General features: G+C 51.1%; 1 protein-coding gene and 2 gene segments (V, D, J or C); all 3 read right to left on the bottom strand.

The window, feature by feature from the left end:
- The window catches only part of LOC102158332, a 247,703-nt gene that overhangs the window by 166,263 nt on the left and 58,366 nt on the right, over positions 1 to 23,074 (bottom strand).
- Positions 1 to 23,074, bottom strand: part of LOC100152327 (immunoglobulin lambda-like polypeptide 5) — a gene marked incomplete in the record, with an annotated part of 201,278 nt that overhangs the window by 160,029 nt on the left and 18,175 nt on the right.
- On the bottom strand, positions 951 to 12,819 carry LOC102167466. The segment is given in 3 exon segments: positions 951 to 1,060; positions 12,270 to 12,563; positions 12,661 to 12,819. Coding segments are annotated over 3 exon segments (543 nt in total).

The following is a 23,074-nucleotide window of genomic DNA, read 5'->3' as shown; positions in this document are numbered from 1 at the left end:
CTATGTCTGCGGAAGAGGGGACGGGGGGGCTCCCTGACTCAGTGCTGGCCACTGTCATAGGAAGTGGGGGGAGAGGGGCTGGGGGGTCAACAGGTCAAGCACACAGCCTGCCTGGGGTGACAGCCTCCTCTGTCTAAGAAGCATCTATTTATGCAGGAACAATAGTTTTTCTATATTTTGATTTTCTTGAATGAGGAAATAAATTTACAATCTTTCTATATTAATGTATATATTAAAAATTTTTAAGGAAAAACCTATACATTACAATGGTCGAGCCATGAACATGGTATCCTCGGCCATGGAAGGAGGGTTCGACGGTGTTAGAAAGGAAGGACAGTGCTGATACCTCCAGACCCACACCCTGTCACCTCCCCACAGGACACCCGGGTTCAGTGAGTGAGGAGGTGAAGGAGGAATCCAGGTCCTGCAGGGGAGCTCAGAGCCTGCTTGTGAGGCCCAAGGGTTGGTGTGGAGACAGACAGTCCCTCCCAGGGTCCCTCATCCTCTGTCCAGGTAGCATGCAGGTCACCATCCTCAAGGACATTCACCTCTGCTGTGTGATTGTCCCCCTGACGTTGCCTGAAGAGCAGGGCTGGGCAGTGACTGGGTGACAGCGGAGGAAGATGTCAGAGGCACGTGTGTTCCTCAGAGCTGAGGGCTTGTGGGGCTCCCGGGGGCCCAGGGGCAGGACAGTCACACTTGAGTGAGGACACAGCTGCTCACTAAGCCCAGAGCCAATGGAGTATGTCCCCAGGGTGCCTGGCCCAGGACCCTCAGCTCTCAAGACAGTCCCCCAGCGCCCCCTGCTGGGCTCAGACCCACCTCACAGCCCCAGCCTCCTGGAAGGGCTTTGTGGCACTGCCAGTGGATCTTTCTGATGTCATCGCCCAAGGCAGTAGAATGGGGCCCCTCAGGGCAGTGTGGCTGAAACATTCCTTTCCCAGGTCCCTCATGACCTCTACCAGCTAAACGGAAGGCTGGGTACGTGATAGTTCAGGATTCCCTGATGTGTGAATTGGCTTCCCCTTTGCTCCTGGGGTCAATACCAGAATGTAACCACCTTGAGCCACGTTTAAAGCTGAAAGGTATCCAGAGGCCCCAGTGCTGTCCCAGCAAGTACTGCTTCTCCCTGGAGAAGCTTCCAGGTTGGTTTGTATGGTTGCTGTGGTTGAAGGGCTGCCTGTGAGGTTCATGGAGTCCTCACTCTCATGTCTGACTTTGCCTTGAGGATAGGACGCTGTTGCGAGAAAACCTCTCCCATCCTTGATGGCTTTGGTGGTTCTCACTCGCTCCTGAATGTTATGCTGCTGCTGATTCCTTTCTTTGGACTCGTTTTGGCTAGTTTTGCAAGTTTTTCCATACAAAGATGGACACCTAAACAATACGTGGAACTTTCACATTTTTAAACTTTTCACATTTCTTTCTCCAATTCTGGCCTAAACCCCCGTTTTCTCTCTCCTGATCCACCCTGGCCTCAAGCAGTGCATTTCTGAAGATTTCCATGAATTTGATTGGGTCAGGATTTGGCCCCCTCTCCAGTGGCATATGGCTGGATGTTCCCAGGCTGGGGGTTGAATCAGAGCTGTAGCCGCTGGCCTACGCCACAGCCACAGCCACGCTGGATCTGAGACGCATCTGTGACCGACATCACAGCTCACAGCAACGCCAGATCCTTAACCGACTGAGTGAGGCCAGGGATCCAACCTGCTACCTCATGGATGCAAGTCAGATTCTTTTCCCCTGAACCCAGATGGGAGCCCTGAAAGTTGGATTTAAAAGACCCAGTTCGCTGTTGTTAATAGATGCAAACTATTGCATTTGGTCTGGATAAGCAATGAGATCTTGCTGTGTGGCACAGGGAACTAAATCTAGTCACTTATGATGGAACAGGATGGAGGATAATGTGACAAAAGGAATGTATGTGTATATATGTGTGTGTGTGTGTGACCTGGTCACTTTGCTGTACAGTGACAGAACACTGTACACCAACTATGATGGAAAAAATAAAAAGCATTAAAAAGAAACCCAGTTCAAAATAACTCATATTTTATGGAACAGAAGGGCCCAAACAAAGGACCAGAGAGGGGAATATGGGAAAGGCCATGGGGTGAATGTGGAGAAAGTGAGGGCGTGGCGGGGCCTCCATGAGCCTTGGACATGAGGCCGTTAATGACTCAGCTGGACAGGAGGAGCTGCTCAGAGTTGAAGCTGAAGAGAAAGGGAGACACCCAGCATCCTGGAGGTGTCAGGGTCCAGGGTGGGAGCACGAAGCCTGGACCAAGAGAGGGACATACAGGGGGTGGCAGAGGCCCCCGGGTCTCCCAGGGCACAGAGGCTGGACCTCGGCTTCCTTGTCATCGTAGCCAGGACCCGCGCGGGCTTGTTTATACCTGGGCACAGAGGGATTCTGTCTGCCGTGGGAGACCAGTCAGGAAAGGAGACGTGTTCACGGACCCTATAAAGGTGGCCCGGAGGAGAGCATGTGACACTGTCTGGAACCAATAGCACACACAAGTGCCAGCAGAGGCCAAAGCCGAGCTGGTGATGGTCACAGGTAGGGATATTTTTATAAATTATTTGATTTATTATTATCTATCTTATATTCTTGTGTGTTTCATTCATATTTTTATCTCTTAGTATATTTATATTATATATCACAGACATTGATATAATATATAATAGATTTACATGTATAATCTAGTCATTTTATTTTATTTATATGGTCTTTTATTTTTTATTTGATTTATTTTTGTTTATATTTATCTGAGACTTCAGAAAATTGAATGGCCCTTATCAGGCAGACTCATTCTGACCTGTAGGTAAGTGATGTAAAATTTATACACATGTCAGTTATTTGAAATTATTAAAAGTTTCAATACTAAGACTCTGACAAGGTAATGTTTTTTCCCACGTCTCCATCGGCCTGTGTCATTGTGAAAAGCACTGCTTTGCCAGTTGAGACAGTCATAGTCAGCCTCATCCTCGGGCTGCAGCCCAGAGATGACCAGAAGCCCCACAGTTGCCAAGGCATCTTTGTCCTCAGAGAAGCAGCTGGGGAGCCCAAAGCCCTGATGCTTTTTGGAGTCTGAATAGAAACTCAGGAGAAACGTGGGTGGGCTTCTTGGCTCTGGTGGAACCAAGATATGACTTTACTACCCACAGGGTGCAGGGGAGCCTGGGTGATGCTCCAGGAGAGGCAGAGAGGGAGGGCGGCGTGGGAGAGGGACCCTGCAGACACTCACACAGGGGGACATGGGGCAGGAGCTGCAGCAAAGACACCAAGACTCTGAGCTCCAGGGGCTGACACAGGCTGGGCACTGACCCCTGGGCCCCCAGGCCTGTCCCTACCTGTGCAGTGACAGAGGCGCACGATCAGCAGAGGAGTCCAGGCCATGGTGCTCCCAGCCTCTGGTGCCCACAGAGGGGCTGGGCTGCCCATGTCTCTTTTTCTCGCCCAGCCTCTGCCAGGGAAGGGCTACCCATGCCAGTGGGGGTCCAGCCAGGGACCTCCCCGGTCTCCCTGGTCCCTGGAGCTGGGGCTCAGCTCCCAGCCCGGCCTCGGGGGCTGCACGGGACCCTTCCCATTGGGAGCCCCTGGGAGGAAGCACCTGCTGACAGCAGGCAGGTCCCTGCTCAGGGGACTCTGCCAGCCAGAGAGGACCCACCAGGGAGCACAGGCCTCGCCCCCAGGCCCAGCTCCTGGGAGGGAAGGGTCCTCCCTGGGCAGCTGTGCAGGGGCCCAGGAGGCAGGTCCACAGCACCTCCTAGGGGAACTTGTGGAAAATGAAAAAGGAACCAATCTAAGAACTTCTAGAAAAATAGAGATAAAATGCTTAGTTTTCTAACAAGTTGCAGCATTGGCTCCATTATAGAAAATATGTGAACAGTTTGATTTCTTACAAAAAAAAAAGAAAATTTTATTATGGAATTCCTCCATAGAAAGATGTGTTATATACATTTTCACTGCAGCATGTAATAATACCTCAAAGAACACATGGCCCCATAGTCTTGCTTGTGGTTTTCTGTTTTTATAAAACATTGAAAGAGTTTAAAAATATCCTAGTTCTGGAGTCCCCAGTGTGGCTCTGCAGTAACGTACCCGCCTAGTATCCATGAGGACACGGGTTCTATTCCTGGCCTTGCTCCGTGGGTTCAACATCTGGCGATGCCATGAGCTGTGGTGTAGATCTCCCAGATGTGGCTTGGATCCCGTGTTGCAGTGTCTGTGGCGGGCAGCTGCAGCTCCAATTCGACCCCTAGCCAGGGAACTTCCATGTCGGATAGATGTGGCCCTTAAAAAATGAAAAACTGATGCAAATAAAAAGTCCTAGTTCTTTGAAAAAGCACTTTAAGGTCTTACAATGAACCTGGTGAATAAAATTCCTTTATGGAATATTATAAGCCACTATCATTGAATATCTATAAAAATACTCTAAACAAAATTTTAACATATTCCAATACTAGATGAATTACTGGCACTGGTACCAAAAGTCATTTATTCTAATATACAGGTTTTAGTGCTATTAAGTAAATGAAAATTATAAATTTAGCACCACAAATAACAAAGCCTCCTAAGAACAGACACAGCCGGTCGCGTGGGTAATGGGCTAATGCTCACATTCCCACCCCTAACTGCACAGGTTACACGGGGGCCCCTGCCCACAGGCTGGGCTCGTCCTCTGGGCAGACTCTCCCAGGAGCCCTGCTCCTCCTTGGGGCTCATTCTGATTCCCCGCCTTCTACCAGCCCCTCCCTGACCCAGGCTAGGCCAAGAGTCCACAGGGGACAGGGCGGGGGGAACCCAGATCTGAGCCACGGGGGTGAGGGAGCCTGGCCAGGAGCTCCCGGGTGGTGACCAGGCCTCAGGGAGGAGGGTCCACCTCAGTGAGGACAGTGTGCCCAGCCCCCTGCACCCTGGGGGCTCCCAGCTGTCTGGCCCAGCACCCACTCTCAGGACTCTGTGGGCACCCCCTGCCGCCCACGGGCCCCCTCCTCCAGCCCCTGGCATGTCCCCAGCCCCCATGCAGAGGGGTCCCTTGGACAGCAGTCCTGGCTCATGCTCCTCCCAGGAAAGCGGGGTCACAGGGCCTTTCTCGGTGCACCCTGGGGACTGGGCTGCTGTCACACTGGGACTCTCGTCTCTGTGGAAACCAACCTTATTTCCAAAATGCCCATCTCCATTCACCCTAGCCACAGCCATGGCAACACCAAATTGGAGCTGACTGTGCAACCTACACTGCAGCTTCTGGCAACACCAGACCCTTAACCCACAGAACAAGGACAGGGATCGAACCTGCATCCTCATGGACACTATGTGATGATCTTTCCCCGATGAGGCATATCGGGAACTTCTGAAATTATGATTTTGTATCCATATTAGGTTTCCTGGTACATTAGTTGTTTCTTAAAGTTCACATGACTATTTCCTTTGTTTCAGAGGAAACAAACCCATGTGAAAGAAAATATTCCCACTAAGTCATATTCCAATTATACAAATATATTGATGATAGTGTAGGGGAAAAGCAAAATCAGGAAATGAGTTTCGGCTATATCTTCTTTACTGTTATTTTATTTGTTTAAATTTATTATTTTTATTGGTGTAGTTGAGTTACAATATTTTGCTAATTTGTGCCATACAGCAAAGTGCTACAGTTACACATATATTTATATTTTTTTATGTTCCTTCCCATTATAGTTTGTCTCAAGATAATTGAATATAGCTCACCGCGCTATGCAGTAGGACATGTCGTTTATCTGTTCTATGTAGAACAGTTTGCATCGGCTCCCCCCAGACCCCCAGGACATCCCTCCCACACCCCACACCCCCTTGGCAACCACAAGTCTCTTTCTGTCTGTGGATCTGGTTCTGTTTCATAGATCGGGTCCTATGTGCTAGGAGTGTGAGGAGCAGAGGGGACCAGGCCATGGTGCAGACTGTCCCCGAGGGCTGCCTTCTGTGGCCTCACAGCTGAAGCAGAGCAACCCCCAGTCTGTCCTGCCCCTCTTCATACTCTGAGGGAGGGCAGAGCCCTTCATGCAAATGACACGACACCCCCACCCCCATTCCCTGGGCTCTCTGACCCCTCAGTGGGCCCTGGGTCAGGTCCCTCTGCCTGAGGGTGGCCTGGGGGTGGGCAGGGGCATGGCCAGGTGGGCCCAGAGAGGGGGAGCTCCCAGATGGGATCCCTGAACAAAGGGCACCAGGCAGTTCCTGTTGGCTGGTCCCAGCTCTCATCCCCCTGAGACCCAGGTGATCAGACCCCGATCGCCCCCTGGTGTCCAGGCCCAGACACGGCATGTGACCTGCTGCCAAGAGCCCCTCAGGGACAGCTCCTGCCCCCTGCTCTGAGCACTGTCCCTTGCTTTAGGGCCAGGCCAGGCACCCGTTCTGTGTCCCCCGTTCCCTCAGGGCCCTCTGTGTGAGTGTGTCCAGGGTGCCCTTAGCTGCTCAGGGGTCAGGATTGAGTTGTGCCTGGGCACAAATTCCTCTGAGCTCAGGATTAAGTCAGAGTAGTGACAACCCCATTCCCTCAGGTCCCCTTCTGTGCAGGACACTGGGTCCCTTCCTCTATGTGGCTCCTCCCGGGAGGCCAGAGCCCCCTTCCGTGTGGCCCTCAGCTCTGAGGAGAAGGGGCTCTTCTCTGTAGAGACGTGAGGCTGTGGGTGTTCCTGGAAGGTCCTGCTGAGGAATCTCTGTGGTATTTCACTATTTCTCCCTTCTTGGTACAATGCTGTCGCACATGTAGGTTTGTTTGTTTTCAGCCTCCCCCTGAATCTGTTCTCCATCTGTGACCTGTGCCACAAGTGGGGCAACACCAGATCCTTAACCTGCTGAGCAAGGCCGGGGATCAAACCCGCGTCCTCATGGATGCTAGTCAGGTTCATCTCTGCTGGGCCACCGCCAGAACTCCTAGATTTTGTAATAACGTGACTCACTCCCAGGAAGCTGTTCTCCAGGCACAGGGCCCAGTCTGCAGGCAGCCAGGCCTAGGGACCTTCTTCACAACATTTTGCTTAAAGTCTGATCGGCTTTTGCCAGCGTCTGTTCTCAAGGGAGCCTGTCATGTGGCGGTTGTTAGGATCAAGCATCCCAAGCAGAGCATTTGAGGTAAATACTGTTTATACCCAAGAATGATTGCCATTGGGGCTGTTTAAAATGAGACATATTTACATTATTTGCTTGGAAAAAAAAGTCCACTCTACATCATGCTTTTTTTGGATACAAGATAACTTCAATCCCAAACAAACAAACAAACAGGGAGTTCTCTCTGTGGCTCAGTAGTTAACAAACCCGGCTAGGAATCACAAGGATGTGGGTTCGATCGCTGGCCTCACCCAGTGTGTTAAGGTTCCGTTGTTGCCGTGAGCTGTGGTGTAGGTGGCAGATGCGCCTCGGATCCCGCGTTGCTATGGCCATGGCTCCGGCCGGCAGCTGCAGCTCTGATTCGACCCCTAGCCTGGGAATTTCCAAATGCCGAGGGTGCAGCACTGAAATAGCCAAAAAAAAAAAAAAAAAAAGACAAACCTTATCAAAGAATGACCTAAAGATCGAACCTTAAAAATCACTGGTCCCTTGTTCAGTGCAGCACTATTTTCAATAGCCATGACATGGAAACAACCCAAATGTCCATCGACAGAGGAGTGGATCAAGAACAAGTGGTACATATACACAATGGACTATTACTCAGCCATTGAAAGGAACGAAATACTGGCATTTTTAGCAACATGCATGGACCTAGAAATGATCACGCTAAGTGAAGTCAGCCGTACAATGAGACACCAACATCAAATGCTTTCACCGTCATGCGGAATCTGAAAAAAGGACAGAATGAACTTCTTTGCAGAACAGATACTGACTCACAGACTTTGAAAAACTTCTGGTTTCCAGTGGAGAAGTATGGGTGTTGGGGGGATGTGCTGGAGTTGTGGGATGGAAAGCCTATAGAATTGGAGTGTGATGATCATTGTACCACTATAAATGTAATAAATTCATTGAGTAATTAAAAAAAACCATGATAAAAAAAAATCAATGGTCCCACGGAGTTCCCTGGTGGTTCAGCAGGTTAAGGATCTGGCATTGTCACTGCTGTGGTGAGGATTCGATCTAGTCATAGACAAAAAAAAAAAAAAATAGCCATTTACCAAAATAAATAAGACATTTTTATATGTCTAGACGGTACATCTAGGCTAGATGTCTAGTCATTTTGCAAGAGTAGAAAACCTGTGGAATTATATGCAGCCTGCCCGTAACTGAACTTGGGGGAGTTGTTTGGGTGGAAGGGAACAATCTGACTGCAGTTATTCCTCTGAGAGTCCATGTGTTAGAATGCCAGTGCATTATGGGAAAAGAAATATTAAGAAACTAGATGAAACCTATACTTTCCTAGAGAAGAACACTTTGTCGAAAGTGATCCTATCAAAGATAAAACGTGAAACAGGAGTTCCCATTGTGGCTCAGTGGAAACGACTCCGATGAGTATCCATGAGGACGCAGGTTGGATCCCTGGCCTTGGTCAGTGGGTTGAGGATCTGGCGTTGCTGTGAGCTGCTGTGGAGGTGGCAGGCTCGGCTTGGATGTGGTGTTGCCGTGGCTGTGGCAGAGGCCAGCAGCTACAGCTGCGATCCGACCCCTAGCCTGGGAACGTGCACATGCCCGGGGCGGGGCTCTAAAAAGACAAAAAAAGGAGTTCCCACTGTGGCACAGTGGAAATGAATCCGACTAGGAAGCGTGAGGTTTTGGCTTCCATCCTGCGTTGCCGTGAACTGTGGTGTAGGTGGTAGACACGGCTTGGGGCTTGTGTTGCTGTGGCTGTGGTGTAGGCTGGCACCTGCAGCTCCGATGCAACCCCTAGCCTGGGAATCTCCATATGCTGCGAGTGTGGCCCTAAAAAGCAAACTAAACTAAACTAAACTAAACTAAAAAGACCAAAAAAAAGTCAAATAGTAATTACTGTAGAAAAAGTAGAGAGTTTTCGTGAAACCGCTTCACAGGAAATCACAAGATCAGGTAGTCTGAATGAGAATTCCTTTTGTTTTCTTCTATCTTTGTTTGGTTACACCTCCATATTTGGACTTCCCAGGCCAGGGGTCACATCCCAGCCAGAGGTTGTGACCTAAGCCACAGGGGCAGCCATGCAGGATCCTAAACCCACCGTGCAGGGAGGGGGATTGAACCTGCGTCCCAGCTCTCCCAAGATGCCAGCGATCCCCTTGCCCCACAGCAGGAGCTCCTGAATGAGAATGTCCACGACATTTTCTGAGGTCTCCTGTGTCCACTGGCCCCGCAGAGGAGGAACCAGTCATGCAAACGAGTTCCCTCCCCCTGAAGGTCCATTGTTGTTCCTGGGATGGGGGCCCTGGATGGTGATGTTCAGAGGTTGCCTCCTGGGAAGGCCCTGTCTTGAAGTCACCTCTGAGGGGAAATTCAGGACTCTTTGGACTCCTCCAGTCTGTGACCATTTTTCAGTTACCTTGTTGTTCACATCGTTGAGAAAGGGCAGCTCACGGCAATGCTGGAGTGAGGCCGGGAATCAAACCTGTGGCCTCATGGCTGCTAGTCGGGCTACTCAGCAGGGAGCCATGACAGGACTCCCATCTGTGAGGACTTTGGGCAACACTGGTGCAGTGTTTTGAAGAACGTCCCCTGATTTGGGTTGCCCTGATGTTTTCTCCGGCTTGTCCTAAGGGGTTACAGGTTTTCAGGGAGAACAGCACAGAGTGAAGTGGTCTGAGACAGGAAACTAGACCACCTGCTCAGGGAGGAGAAATGTTGAATAAACCTCTGCCTCTCTTACCCCAGTGCTGTGTCATCTCAAAAACCCATTCCGGATGTTGGGATCTACTCTGGACCAGACCAGGTCCCTGATCTTGGGGCAAACATTGTCAATAACCTTTCGTGTGATTTTTCCAGATAGGCTTTCCAAAGGTGCGCCTGATCAGGTTGAGAAAATCCCATTGTGTTGGGAGTTTACTGAGACATTTCCTTTTTCTTCTTCTTACTTTTTAATAAACCAAGAGTGTTGAGCGGCTCAATATTTTCATCTATGGAGATGATCACATATATTTTTTCCTTTTCAAGTGAGATTTACATTGATGGCTTGTCAAATGTTAAATTACCCTAGGATTTCTAGATGGATGATTTTTGCTCTATTGTTAGCTTCAATGTGCAAATTCCTCAAGCTCTATGTGTGTGTGTGTGTGTGTGTGTATGTTCATGAAAAATATTGGCTTTTAGGGTTTTTTTAAGTATTTTGTTTATAGCATATGGAAAACTTGGCCTCATAAACATACTGGTTATTGCTTTTTCTTATTTTCTTTGAAAGCTTGCGTCACATCATTACTCTTTCCAACTTAAATGTTTGATGAAATCCACCAACCAAGAGATCAGATTCTGGTTTTGTGTTTTTTGAGAAGGTCTGAAACTACAGTGATAAAGTCCTTAAATATCTGTAAGAGCACACATGGGATTAAACTCAACCGATTCTGGAGTTCCTGTCATGGCTCAGTGGTATCGAATCTGACTGATATCCATGAGGATGCAGGTTTGATCTCCGGCCTAGCCCAGTAGATTAAGGATCTGGTGTTGCCATGAACTGCGGTGAAGGTGGGAGACTCAGCTTTGTTCCTGTGTTGCTGTGGCTGTGGCTGTGGCTGTGGCATAGGCTGGATGCTATAGCTCCGATTCGATCCGTAGCCTGGGAACCTCCATAGGCCAAGGGTGGGGACCGTAAAAGCAAATAAAATAAAAATAACAAAAATAGAAGCTGTCCAAATCCAAATTCTTGTATTGTGCAACCTGATCTAGAATGGGCCCATGATAGATAAGACGTAAATTTAGTTTCCTCATTCCTCTGTGTTTTACCTGGCTCTGGTGACCCTGGGGTGACCATAGGCTCCATTTGTCCCCAGAAGTCCTGATGACTGATCTGCATCCACTGGGCGCATCCCCCCTGAGTTGCGTGTCTCCCAGCATGCATTGCACTCCCGGGAACTGTTGTGTCCCTGGTGGGACAGCCATGGCTGCCACACAACCTTTCCTCTCCGCCCTGGAGGCACAGCCTCCCAAGTGTCTGTTGAGGGAGACCCTGGGTTTCAGACCCCAGTGGGTGACCTTGACCTAATGATCGCTTCTTGATACAACCCAATTATATGGATATAAGCACACACATATGGATGTATATCGAATATCTAAATACAGATATGCAATTACACACATGTGAGTGTAATCCCACCCTATCTGTGCAAATACTGCTTTTCCCTCACATTTTGAATGACCTCACCATGATAGATTTCTTGTATCGTTTTCTACAGAGAGGAAAGGAAACAACCCCAAATTTCATACTTCTGCTTCTCCTCACAGTCCTAGCCTGTGCTGGAGGCCTCAGGGAACAGCCACCAGGTGACACAGCCCCAGCCCTGCCCTCGGGTCGTGGCCCCAGGTGAGTCTGCACATGGTGCTACCAGGGTTCCAGAGCCAATTCTAAATAGTAACATATCTCTAGTAGCTCAGGTATGTCTCTAGAGAGCAGAGGTTCTAATCTTGATTCCTCCCAAGTTCTAATCATAGTAGGAAATCGAGCCTGAGGAACCCCCGTGTCTTTAGATGTTGAATTTGTTCCTGAGGATTCTGAAGTTCTGAGTTCCCGTGGGAGTGATTGTGTCCTGAATGTTAATGTGCTTGGGCTGAACTTCACAGGGCAATTCTCAGGGTGATATCATAGCAATAGGGGTGGAGGTTACACCTCTGGAACTTGGGTGTTCTTACATTGTTGGGGGGCATTTGTTGACCTGAGATTCACACACGCCAAACCACGGTTCTGACCCAGTAGCTTGAGAAATTGTGTTTCCAGCAAGCTCCCGCTAGTGCTTCCGTTCCGATGCTACAAGAATATGAATGTACCTGCACCGTCCAATGAATGGTGAGGACATATGTGTTTGTGCTGTTTGAATAGGAAGAGTCTTGCTGGTAGTGGAGGGGTCTCTGAGGCTCAGTGTTGGTTGATGAAATTGGGAGCTGTGCCCCCTCCGCAGCATGACAGGCAGAGAGGGGTCCCCTTGGAGAGGTGGCCACACCGCCGAGGGGACTGGAGGAGGCCCTTGGCCATGAACCCCTGGACAGGAGATGGGGCCGGAGCCTCCCTTGCCCTGGTGGTGCTGAGCGTCCCCACCCTCCCTCTGCCTCTCCTGCCTCTAAGGTCTGAGCCCTCTGAGCACATGAGGAGGTTTGGGTCCCACTTCCCCATGGGTTTACATCACTGTGGCATTAGCACTACTTTTATACAGAGCACAGAAGTAGTCGGCCTCGTCCTCAGCCTGGGCCCCCGTGATGGTGAGGGCGGCTTTGTTCCCAGAGATGGCTCCAGAGAAGCGACTGGGGACCCCAGTCGGGCGGTTGTTTGTGCTGTAGATCAGCTGTCGGGGAGGCTGGCCTGGTGTCTGCTGGAACCAGCTGGGGTAGTTACTAGTAGTGACTGACCCAGAGCTAAAGGCACAGGTGAGTGTGACGGTCCCTCCAGGAGACACTGACATCGCCGGCTCCTGGATCACAGTCTGAGAATCCACCCCTAAAATGACAGGAGAGAGACAGGGATTGCCATGGTGTCAAGGTCCTGAGAGCAGCCGGCAGGTGCCCCTCAAGGATACAGAGCCCCGGCCCCTGACCTGAGCCGACAGCGAGGAGCCCGATCAGAAGCACCGTCCAGGCCATGGTGGGGACACTCCTGGGACGCGGCCTCCTCAGCCTCCTGGGCTGGATGGTGGGGCCCTCGGGCCTTTTGATGCCTCCCAGAGCCATGAGTGGGGGCAGGGCCTTCATGCAAATCAGCTTCCTGCCAGTCCCTTCCCAGTGTCACCTGATGTCCCCTGGGGGATGTCTTGAAGGGGGCAGATGCAGGGATGTCCCACAGACCAAGGACAGCACAGGGATGAGACACTGAGGATAGGGGGTGACATCCTTCTCCCAACGTGCTGCACTCCCTCCTGTGACCTCAGTCCTCAGTCCCTTCCCTGGAGCCTGAGGGCAGAAGGAGCAGCCAGGCTTTCCCTTCCTCCTGGCCCAGGAATGGAGCTCATGCCACCCTCCCCCATCCCTGGGCTGTTTCCTGCTTCCTCAGTGAAGGGCCTGCTGGGCTTCTCAGTGGGAGCTCAGCCTCCCTCCCCCTCAGCACTGGGTCCCCTGGGACATCCCCAAACCCCATCTTGGCAAAGGGGACAGGGGGTTCCCTGATTCAGTGCTGGCCACTGTCACAGAAGGTGGGGGAAGTGGGGCTGGGGGGCTAGCAAGTCAAGTGCATGGCAGGTCTGGATGACAGCCTCCTCTGTCTAAGAAGCATTTCTTATGGAGGAACAAGAATTTTTGTATAGTTTCATTTTCTTGAATGACAAACTGAATTTACAATCTATACATATTACCCTATATATTAAGTATTTTTAAGGAAAAACCTACACATTACAATGGCCGAGCCGTGAACATGCGATCCTTGCCCCTGGAAGGAGGGTTCGACGGTGTTAGAAAGGAAGGACAGTGCTGATACCCCCAGACCCACACCCTGTCACCTCCCCACAGGACACCCGGGTGTTCAGTGAGTGAGGAGGTGAAGGAGGAATCTAGGTCTTGCGGGGGAGCTCAGAGCCTGCTTGTGAGGCCCAAGGGTTGGTGTGGAGACAGACAGTCCCTCCCCAGGGTCCCTCATCCTCTGTCCAGGTAGCCTGCAGGTCACCATCCTCAAGGACATTCACCTCTGCTGTGTGATTGTCCCCCTGACGTTGCCTGAAGAGCAGGGCTGGGCAGTGACTGGGTGACAGCGGAGGAGGATGTCAGAGGCACGTGTGTTCCTCAGAGCTGAGGGCTTGTGGGGCTCCTGGGGGCCCAGGGGCAGGACAGTCACACGTGAGTGAGGACACAGCTGCTCACTAAGCCGGAGCCAGTGGAGTGTGTCCTCAGACTGCCTGGCCCAGGACCCTGAGCTCTCAAGACAGTCCCCCAGAGCCTCCTGCTGGGCTCAGACCCACCTCACAGCCCCAGCCTCCTGGAAGGGCTTTGTGGCATTGCCAGTGGATCTTTCTGATGTCACCTCCCAGGGCAGTAGAATGAGGCCCCTCAGGGCAGTGTGGGCTGAAACATTCCTTTCCCAGGTCCCTCATGACCTCTACCAGCTAAACGGAAAGCTGGGTACCTGATAGTTCAGGATTCCCTGATGTGTGAATTGGTTTCTGCTTTGCTCCTGGGATCAATACAGGAATGTAACCACCTTGAGCCACGTTTAAAGCTGGAAGGTATCCAGAGTCCCCAGTGCTGTCCCAGCAAGTACTGCTTCTCCCTGCAGAAGCTTCCAGGATGTTTTGTGTGGTTGCCCTGTTTTGTGTTGTGTTTATTACTCAATCAGTTTTATTAACATTTATAGTTATGCAATGATTACCACAACCAAATTTTATAGCATTTCATCCCAAACCCTCAGTGCATCCCCCCACCCACCAGTGGTTGCCATCTTTTAAGGGCCTCCTGTTAGGTTCATCACGTCTTCACTCTACCTGTCTTCACTGTTTATTTATTTAGGTCTTTTTAGGGCCCCACCCGTGGCATACGAAAGTTCCCAGGCCAGGGGTCGAATCAGAGTTGCAGCTGCTGGCCTACACCACAGCCACAGCAATGCCAGATCCGAGCCACGTCTGCGACCTACACCAAGCCCACGGCAATGCCGGATCCTTAACCCACTGAGCGAGGCTGGAGGTTGATCCTGCATCCTCATGGTTACTCGTCAGAGTCATTTCTGCTGAGCCAATGGGAACTCCACATCTTCACTCTTATGTCTGAGTTTGCCTTGAGAATATGACGCTGTCACGAGAAAACCTGTCCATTCCTTCATGGCTTCAGGGGTTAGCATTCACTCTTTTATGCGGATTCTTTCCTTTGGGCTCTGACTTGGGCTAGTTTTGCAATTTTTTCAATACAGAGATTGACACCGAAAGAATATCACACTAAATGGACCCTTCATATTGTTAAAGGTTCTTTCTCCATTTCTGGCCTAAGAAACACCCACTTCCTCTCTCTCCATCCGCACTGGCATCATGCAAGTTCATTTCTGAAGAATTCCATGAAGTTTGTGGGGTTTGGATTTAAAAGGTGGAGTTCAAAGTACCTCACAGTCTATGGAACATCACCCCAAACAAAGGACTAGAGAGGGAAACGTGGGAAAGGCCATGGGGTGAACATGGAGAAAGTGCGTGCATGGCGGGGCCTCCATGAGCCTTGGACATGAGGCCGTTAATGACTCAGCTGGACAGGAGGAGCTGCTCAGAGTTGAAGCTGAAGAGAAAGGGAGACACCCAGCATCCTGGAGGTGTCAGGGTCCAGGGCGGGAGCACGAAGCCTGGACCAAGAGAGGGACATACAGGGGGTGGCAGAGGCCCCCGGGTCTCCCAGGGCACAGAGGCTGGACCTCGGCTTCCTTGTCATCATAGCCAGGACCCGCGCGGGCTGGTTTGTACCTGGGCACAGAGGGATTCTGTCTGCCGTGGGAGACCAGTCAGGAGAGGAGACGTGTTCATGGACCCCATAAAGGTGGCCCAGGAGGAGAGCATGTGACACTGTTTGGAACCAACAGCCCAAGTGCCAGCAGACGCCAAAGCTGAGCTGGCGATGGTCACAGGCAGGGATACTTTTATAAATTTTTAAATTTATTTTTATTATTATCTGTTTTATTTTTTTGTATGTTTTATTCATACTTTTATCTCTTAATATATTTATACTATATATCACAGACATTGGTATATTTCATAATAGATTTACATTTATAACCTATTTATTTTTTTATATGATCTTTTATTTTTTATTTGGTTAATTTTTGTTTATATTTATCTGAGCCTTCTGAAAAATTTGATGCCTTTTACTAGGCAGACTCATTCTGACGTGTAGGTAATTGAAGTCAAATTAATACACATGTGAATCATTTTAAATCATTAAAGTTTCAATACTAAGACTCTGACAGGCTGAGATTCTTCTCTCATGTCCCCATCTGCCTGTGTCACAGTGAGAAGCACTGCTTTGCCAGTTGAGACAGTCACAGTCAGCTTTGTCCTCGGGCTGCAGCCCAGAGATGAGCAGAAGCCCCGCATGGGCCGAGGCATCTTTGTCCCCAGAGAAGCAGCTGGGGACCCCCGAGCCCTGGTCCTTACTAGAGGCAAAGTGGAACCTCAGGAGGTACCAGGGAGGGCGCCCAGGCTTCCGCTGGTACCAGGATATGTGGTAGCTGCCAACACTGGAGCCACTGCTCAGGGTGCAGGGGAGCCTGGCTGATGGTCCAGGAGAGGCAGAGAGGGAGGGCGGCTGCGTCAGCACAGCCTGGGAGAGGGACCCTGCAGACACAGACACAAGGGGGACACGGGGCAGGAGCTGCAGCAAAGATGCCAAGACTCTGAGCCCCAAGGGCTGACGCAGGCTGGGCACTGACCCCTGGGCCCCCAGGCCTGTCCCTACCTGTGCAGTGACAGAGGCGCACGATCAGCAGAGGAGTCCGGGCCATAGTGCTCCCAGCCCCTGGTGCCCACATAGGGGCTGGGCTGCCCAGGCCTCCTTTGCTTGCCCAGCCTCTGCCAGGGGAGGGGCTTCCCATGCCAGTGGGGGTCCAGCCAGGGACCTCCCCGGGCTCCCTGGTCCCTGGTGCTGGGGCTCAGCTCCCAGCCCAGACCTGAGGTCTTGAGGGAGGCCTCGCTTTTGTGAGCCCCTGGGAAGAAGCACCTGCTGACAGCAGGCAGGTCTCTGCTCGGGGAACTCTGGCAGCCAGAGAGGACCTGCTCCTGAATGCCCACCAGGGAGCACAGGCCCCACCCTCAGGCTCAGTTCTTGGGGGCAAGGGTCCTCCCTGGGGAGCCCTGCAGAGGCCCAGGAGGCAGTTCCACAGCGCCCCCTAGGGGAACCTGTGAGAAAAGAAAAATAAATCTTATAGATAACCTCTAGAAAAAAGAGATAAAATGCATAATTTTCTAGGTAGATATAACATTGAATCTGTTGTAAACAGTGAACAGTCAGATTTCTTATGAAAAATAGAAAAATGTTTATTGTATTATTCCACAGAAACTTGTATTGTGTATGTTTTCACTGAAATATCTAATAATGCTTCAGTGATCACATGGTCTCGTATTCTTGCTTGTGTTTTTTTTGGTTTGCTTTTCTACAAAACATTGAAAGAAATTTAAAATATCCTAGTTCAGGAGGTCCCATCGTGCCTCAGCAGTAGTGAACCTGACTAGTATCCATGAGGGCATGGATTCAATTTGGCCTCACTCGGTGTGTTAAAAATCTGGCAATGCTGGCCCTAGGAAAAAAAGACAAAAAGCCAAAAAGCCAAAAAAAAAAAAAAAAAAACAAACTTTCAATGCCATGACCTGTGGTTCAAGTCACAGACGTGGCTCGGATACTGTATTGCTTTGGCTGTGGCTGTGGTCGGCAGCTACAGCTCCAATTCGAACCCTAGCCTGGGAACTTCAATGGATCATAGATGCAGCTTTCAAAAACCAAAAAATATAACAATAAAATAAAATAAGATATCCTAGTTCCTTGAAAGTCTTATAATACACCTGGTAAATAAAATTCATACATGGAATATTACAAGCCACTATCATTGAATATTTTTCCAAAGAGTCTACATAAATTTTAACAAATTCAAATACTAGATGAATTACTGGCACTGGTACCAAAAGTCATTTATTCTAATATACAGGTTTTAGTTGATATTAAGTAAATGAAAATTATAAATATAACACCACAAATAACAAAGCCTCCTAAGAACAGACACAGCCGGTCGCGTGGGTAATGGGCTGATGCTCACATTCCCACCCCTAACTGCACAGGTTACACTGGGGCCCCTGCCCACAGGCTGGGCTCGTCCTCTGGGCAGACTCTCCCAGGAGCCCTGCTCCTCCTTGGGGCTCATTCTGATTCCCCGCCTTCTACCAGCCCCTCCCTGACCCAGGCTAGGCCAAGAGTCCACAGGGGACAGGGCGGGGGGAACCCAGATCTGAGCCACGGGGGTGAGGGAGCCTGGCCAGGAGCTCCCGGGTGACCAGGCCTCAGGGAGGAGGGTCCACCTCAGTGAGGACAGTGTGCCCAGTCCCCTGCACCCTGGGGGCTCCCAGCTGTCTGGCCCAGCACCCACTCTCAGGACTCTGTGGGCACCCCCTGCTGCCCACGGGCCCCCTCCTCCAGCCCCTGGCATGTCCCCAGCCCCCATGCAGAGGGGTCCCTTGGACAGCAGTCCTGGCTCATGCTCCTCCCAGGAAAGCGGGGTCACAGGGCCTTTCTCGGTGCACCCTGGGGACTGGGCTGCTGTCGCACTGGGACTCTCGTCTCTGTGGAAACCAACCTTATTTCCAAAATGCCCATCTCCGTTCACCCTAGCCACAGCCATGGCAACACCAAATTGGAGCTGACTGTGCAACCTACACTGCAGCTTCTGGCAACACCAGACCCTTAACCCACGGAACATGGCCAGGAATCGAAACTGCATCCTCATGGACACTATGTCGGGATGTTTACATGATGAGTCACATGACGAACTCCTAAAATTAGGATTTTGTGTTCATATTAGATTTGCTGGTCAATTAACTGTTTACTAAATTCACGAGACTCTTTTCTTTTGTTTGCGAGCCTCCACTCATGCGAAAGAAAATATTCCCACTAAATCTTATTCTAATTATACCAATATATTGCTGATAGTGTAGGGAAAAGCAGAAATCAGAAAAAGTTTAAGGGAGTTCCCATCGTGGCTCAGTGGTTAACGAATCTGACTAGGAATCATGAGGTTGAGGGTTCGATCCCTGGCCTTGCTCATTGGGTTAAGGATCCGGCGTTGCCTTGAGCTGTGGTGTAGGTTGCAGATGCGGCTCGGATCCTGTGTTGCTGTGGCTCTGGCGTAGGCCGGTGGCTACAGCTCCGATTAGACCCCTAGCCTGGGAACCACCACATGCCCTGGGAGCGGCCCTAGAAAAGGCACAAAGAGAAAAAAAGAAAAAAAGAAGAAAAAGAAAAAGTTTAGGCTACATATATACCCTCTGTGTTGTGTGTGTGTGTATATATATATATATATAGTTTCCTTATTGTTCTTTTATTTGTTTACTATTTTTATTGAAGTGTAGTTGATTTACAATATTGTGCCTATTCGTGCCATTCAGCTAAGTGATAGTTATACATATATATATACATTCTTTTTTATGTTCGTTTCCATTATGCTTTTGATGCTGGAATCCGGGTTCTCGTTCATGGCAGTCGAAGAATGACCTCTGAGAATACACAGGCAGCTAGCAAGCAAAGTCCTTCTTAAAGGAAAGCAAATGGCTCCCAGGGCTGCAAGGAGCAGGGAGAAGAGCCCCCGCTCCCTATTGTCCTGTAGGGCTTTTTATCTTTTAAAGGTGGGGAGGGTACCAACGTGGGGTCCAGAAAGATGTGGTTTTCTCCCACTGGCCTTGCTCAATTACCTGTATCAGTCCTTGTGCAATAGGGCTTTTAGGGTTGGAAATTTCCTGGAAGTTTTATGGGTTTTGTGCCCTTTTCTTTCCTTAGATTGAGTCACCATTCCTCTCGTTCCTTTTCTATCAGTTGAGGAGTGGGCTAGAGATTCGCATTTCCTACAGTAAACAAGGCCTGTGGGGATGTTACTTCCCGGAGCCTTTAAGCCACAAGTGTTAGTCAATAGCCCTATGAAAGAATATATCGGAGCCCCTGTTCCTACACTGACTACGTAATATTCTGCCTCAGTTTGTCCCAAGATAATTGAATCTAGCTCCCCATGCTAAGCAGTAGGACCCGTTGCTTATCTGTTCTAAGTACAGCAGTTTGCATCAGCTCCCCCCAGACCATCCCTCCCCTACCCCTCTACCCCCTTGGCAACCACACGTCTCTTCTTTCTGTCTGGGGGTCTGATTGTGTTTCGCAGTTCGGTTCCCGTGTGCCTTATATTCGATTCCACATATAAATGATATCATATGGGATTTGCCCGTGTCTTGTTGACTTACTTCATTTAATAAGATCATCTCTAGTTCCGTCCCGTCCACATCCACGTTGGGGCAAATGGCATTAATCACGGGCCTTGGGCTGAGCCTCAGAGGGTGGACCCTTGCACGTTTTGACAATTGAAGGAACTGAAATGGCCCAGCATGGCCTCTACTCCTGACTGGGGACCCTAAAAGCCTAGAACACAGGTTTTGCTTTCTTGGTTTTGTTCTTGTTTTTCGTTTTTGTTTGTTTGTTTGTTTTTCCTTTTGAGGAAACACCATGACTGTATTCAAGAACTTAAGGGGATTTGTGGAACATATGTGGTAAATGTTGTAGAAGTCCCAGAAATCACCTCAGAGGACACACGAGGAAGGTGGAGAACAGCTTTATTACGCCGGCGGCCCGTGGGGAATCACTTTCCAATCATGGACCCCAAGCGGAAAGGGGAGAGACATTTATAGTGCTTGCTTATGTAGCTAACATGCTCCGTTAGGCTTTAGTTACATGCAGGATACAGAAATATGTATAGCTGTACAGAATGTCTTATGTTGTTCCTTTAATGAATGATTCACCTCAAGTACAACCTAGCTATCCTTTTTTGAATATCTCGAGAACAACTGGGGCCCGGAGTTTCTCAAGTGCTAACGACTTTGTTTTGCTCAGAGCCCTCGTATGGGTCAGTTTAAGTTCACCAAGATGGACAGTGGCAGCAAGATGGCTTCGCTCTTGCCAAGCTCCCTATTCCCTTTTCCACACCCCTACGGTAAAGGCGCCAGCTGTTCTCTGATTCGTGCCCAGCGCTGGAAAATTAAAATGACTCTGGCTCGGATCGTCAGTGTCAGAAAGTGAGACACATGAACACGGGGAGATCGCGACTAGGCCCTTTACTTCTGCACAAGGGCGCGGGTGCTCAAAAAGAAGAAAAGAAGAAGAAAAGACCCTCCCTGTTTATCCCTAACACAGGTGGACAGGAAGGGGCAGCTGGAGGGACTTGGAGGACAGAGGGGAGGGGAGGCGCCCCACCCCAGCCAGGGCCCCAGATGACCTGGAGCCAGGAGGGCAGCAGCAGCAGCTCCTGTGGGAGCCTGAGCAGGAGGCCCTGGGCGGCTACCTCCACAGAGGAGCAGGGGTCCAGGGCTCGGTTTCCGCTCCAGGACTGAGGTTTGGGGTGAGCCTGAGAGGCTTTCATGGGCAAGGCAGGAGGAGCAGCCAGCCTCTCAGCTGCGCCCACTGATGGCCACGGAGCCCAAACCCCAGACCTTCCTGCAGGGAACCCAGCAGGGACCCCGAGGGTCCACTACTCGCATAGAGAGGAGGTGCTGTGGGCACCAGGACACGGACTGGACACTCTGATGTGTCTTGACTCAGGCACAGCTGGACTCTGTGTCCTGGGTCCTGCTCTGACCCGCCATGAGCTCTGTCTCCAGGGCAGCCTGTCCCTAGCATCCAGGGATTTGTGCTCAACTTGAGGAAATGAGACCGTGTGCTGCCACAGAGGAGAGGTTTGGGGACAGATAGTGACGAGGACATGTTCTGGCAGCTGTTGGGCTCAGGCTGCCTGTGGGCAAACAGACAAAGGCAGCAGCTGATGATGCAGAGGATGGCTCTGCCCAGGGAGCCCCCTGGCTGGGGGACAGCAGGTTTTGGTCTCACTTGCCCCCTGGCCTGGGGCACTGTGGGGCCATCGAGGCTGTCACCCCCGGCTGTGCAGTAATACTCAGCGTCATCCTCAGCCTGGAGCCCAGTGATGGTCAGGGTGCCTGAGCTGCCAGACTTGAAGCCAGAGAACTGATCCGGGGCAGCAATAGCCATGAGATTGGCATAAGTGAATACGGATCTGGGGACCTTTCCTGGGAGCGGCTGGGACCAGTTCACACTATTACCACCCCCGATGTTGCTGCTGCTCCCAGTGCAGGAGAGGGTGACCCTCTGGCCCAGGGACCCAGACTCAGAGGGCGGCTGAGTCAGCACAGCCTGGGCCCAGGATCCTGGAAGCAGGAGAGACAGAGATGCTGATTCTGGGGTGCAGACACAGGAGGAAGCAGGGCCCAGGGCTGTTCCCAGGCCCCCTCCCCTGTCCCTGTCCCCAGTCACCCGTGCAGTGAGCCAGGAGGGTGAGGAGCAGAGGGGACCAGGCCACGATGCAGGCTGTCCTCGTGGCTGCTTGCTGTGGCCCCACAGCTGAAGCAGAGCGACCCCCAGTCTGTCCTTCCCCTCTTCTTACTCGGAGAGAGGGAGGGGCCCTGCATGCCAATGGCACCCCCAGCTCTGACCTCTCACTGGGCTCTAGATCACGTTCCTCTGCTTCAGGGTGGCCTGGAGGTGGGCAGAGGCATCGACGGGGGCGGGGGGCGGGGGATCGGTGGGGAGTCCCCAGCTCGGAGCCCTGAACAGAGGGCAGGAGGCAGTGCTAGGTGGCTGGTCCCAGCTCTCATCCCCAGAAACCCCCTCCACCCTGACGAATGCACCCAGAGCGCCCCCTGGTGTCCAGACCCAGGCACAGCATGTGACCTGGTGACCAGAGCCCCTCAGGGACAGGTCTTTCCCCCTGCTCTGAACACTGTCCCCTGCCTTAGGGACAAGGCAGTTGACGCTTTGTGTCCCCTGTCTCCTCAGAGCCTCTGTGTGCTCCCCTCACACCCCTCAGGGTGAGTCTTGAGGGTGCCCTTGGCTGCTCAGGGGTCAGGACTGAGGGGGCTTCTGGGGCACAAATTCCTCTGAGATCAAGATCAAGTCAGAGCAGTGATGGCTTCCTGGAGGCAGGTCCCCTTCTGTGCAGGGTGCCTGGTCCCTTCCTCTGTGTGGCTCCTCTCTGGAGGCCAGAGCCCTCCTTCCTGTGTGGCCCTCAGCTCTGAGGAGAAGGGGGCTCTTCTGTGTAGAGACGTGAGGCTGTGGGAGGACGGCCTCAGATGCTCCTGGAAGCTGGTGACGCGTCATTCCAATCCTGGAAGCGGGACGGCAGGGTGTCACAGAACACGCAAGACTCTTACACCTGGAAAGTGTGGGACCAGGAGGCACTCTGGTCCACAGAACAAAGGCGCCTGGGCTTTAGCCCACAGGACTCTTATTAAGGAAGGTGATGAGCTT

This window comes from Sus scrofa, chromosome 14, assembly GCF_000003025.6.
Source record: "Sus scrofa isolate TJ Tabasco breed Duroc chromosome 14, Sscrofa11.1, whole genome shotgun sequence".
Lineage (NCBI taxonomy): Eukaryota > Metazoa > Chordata > Mammalia > Artiodactyla > Suidae > Sus > Sus scrofa.
This window is presented reverse-complemented; position numbering and strand designations above follow the sequence as displayed.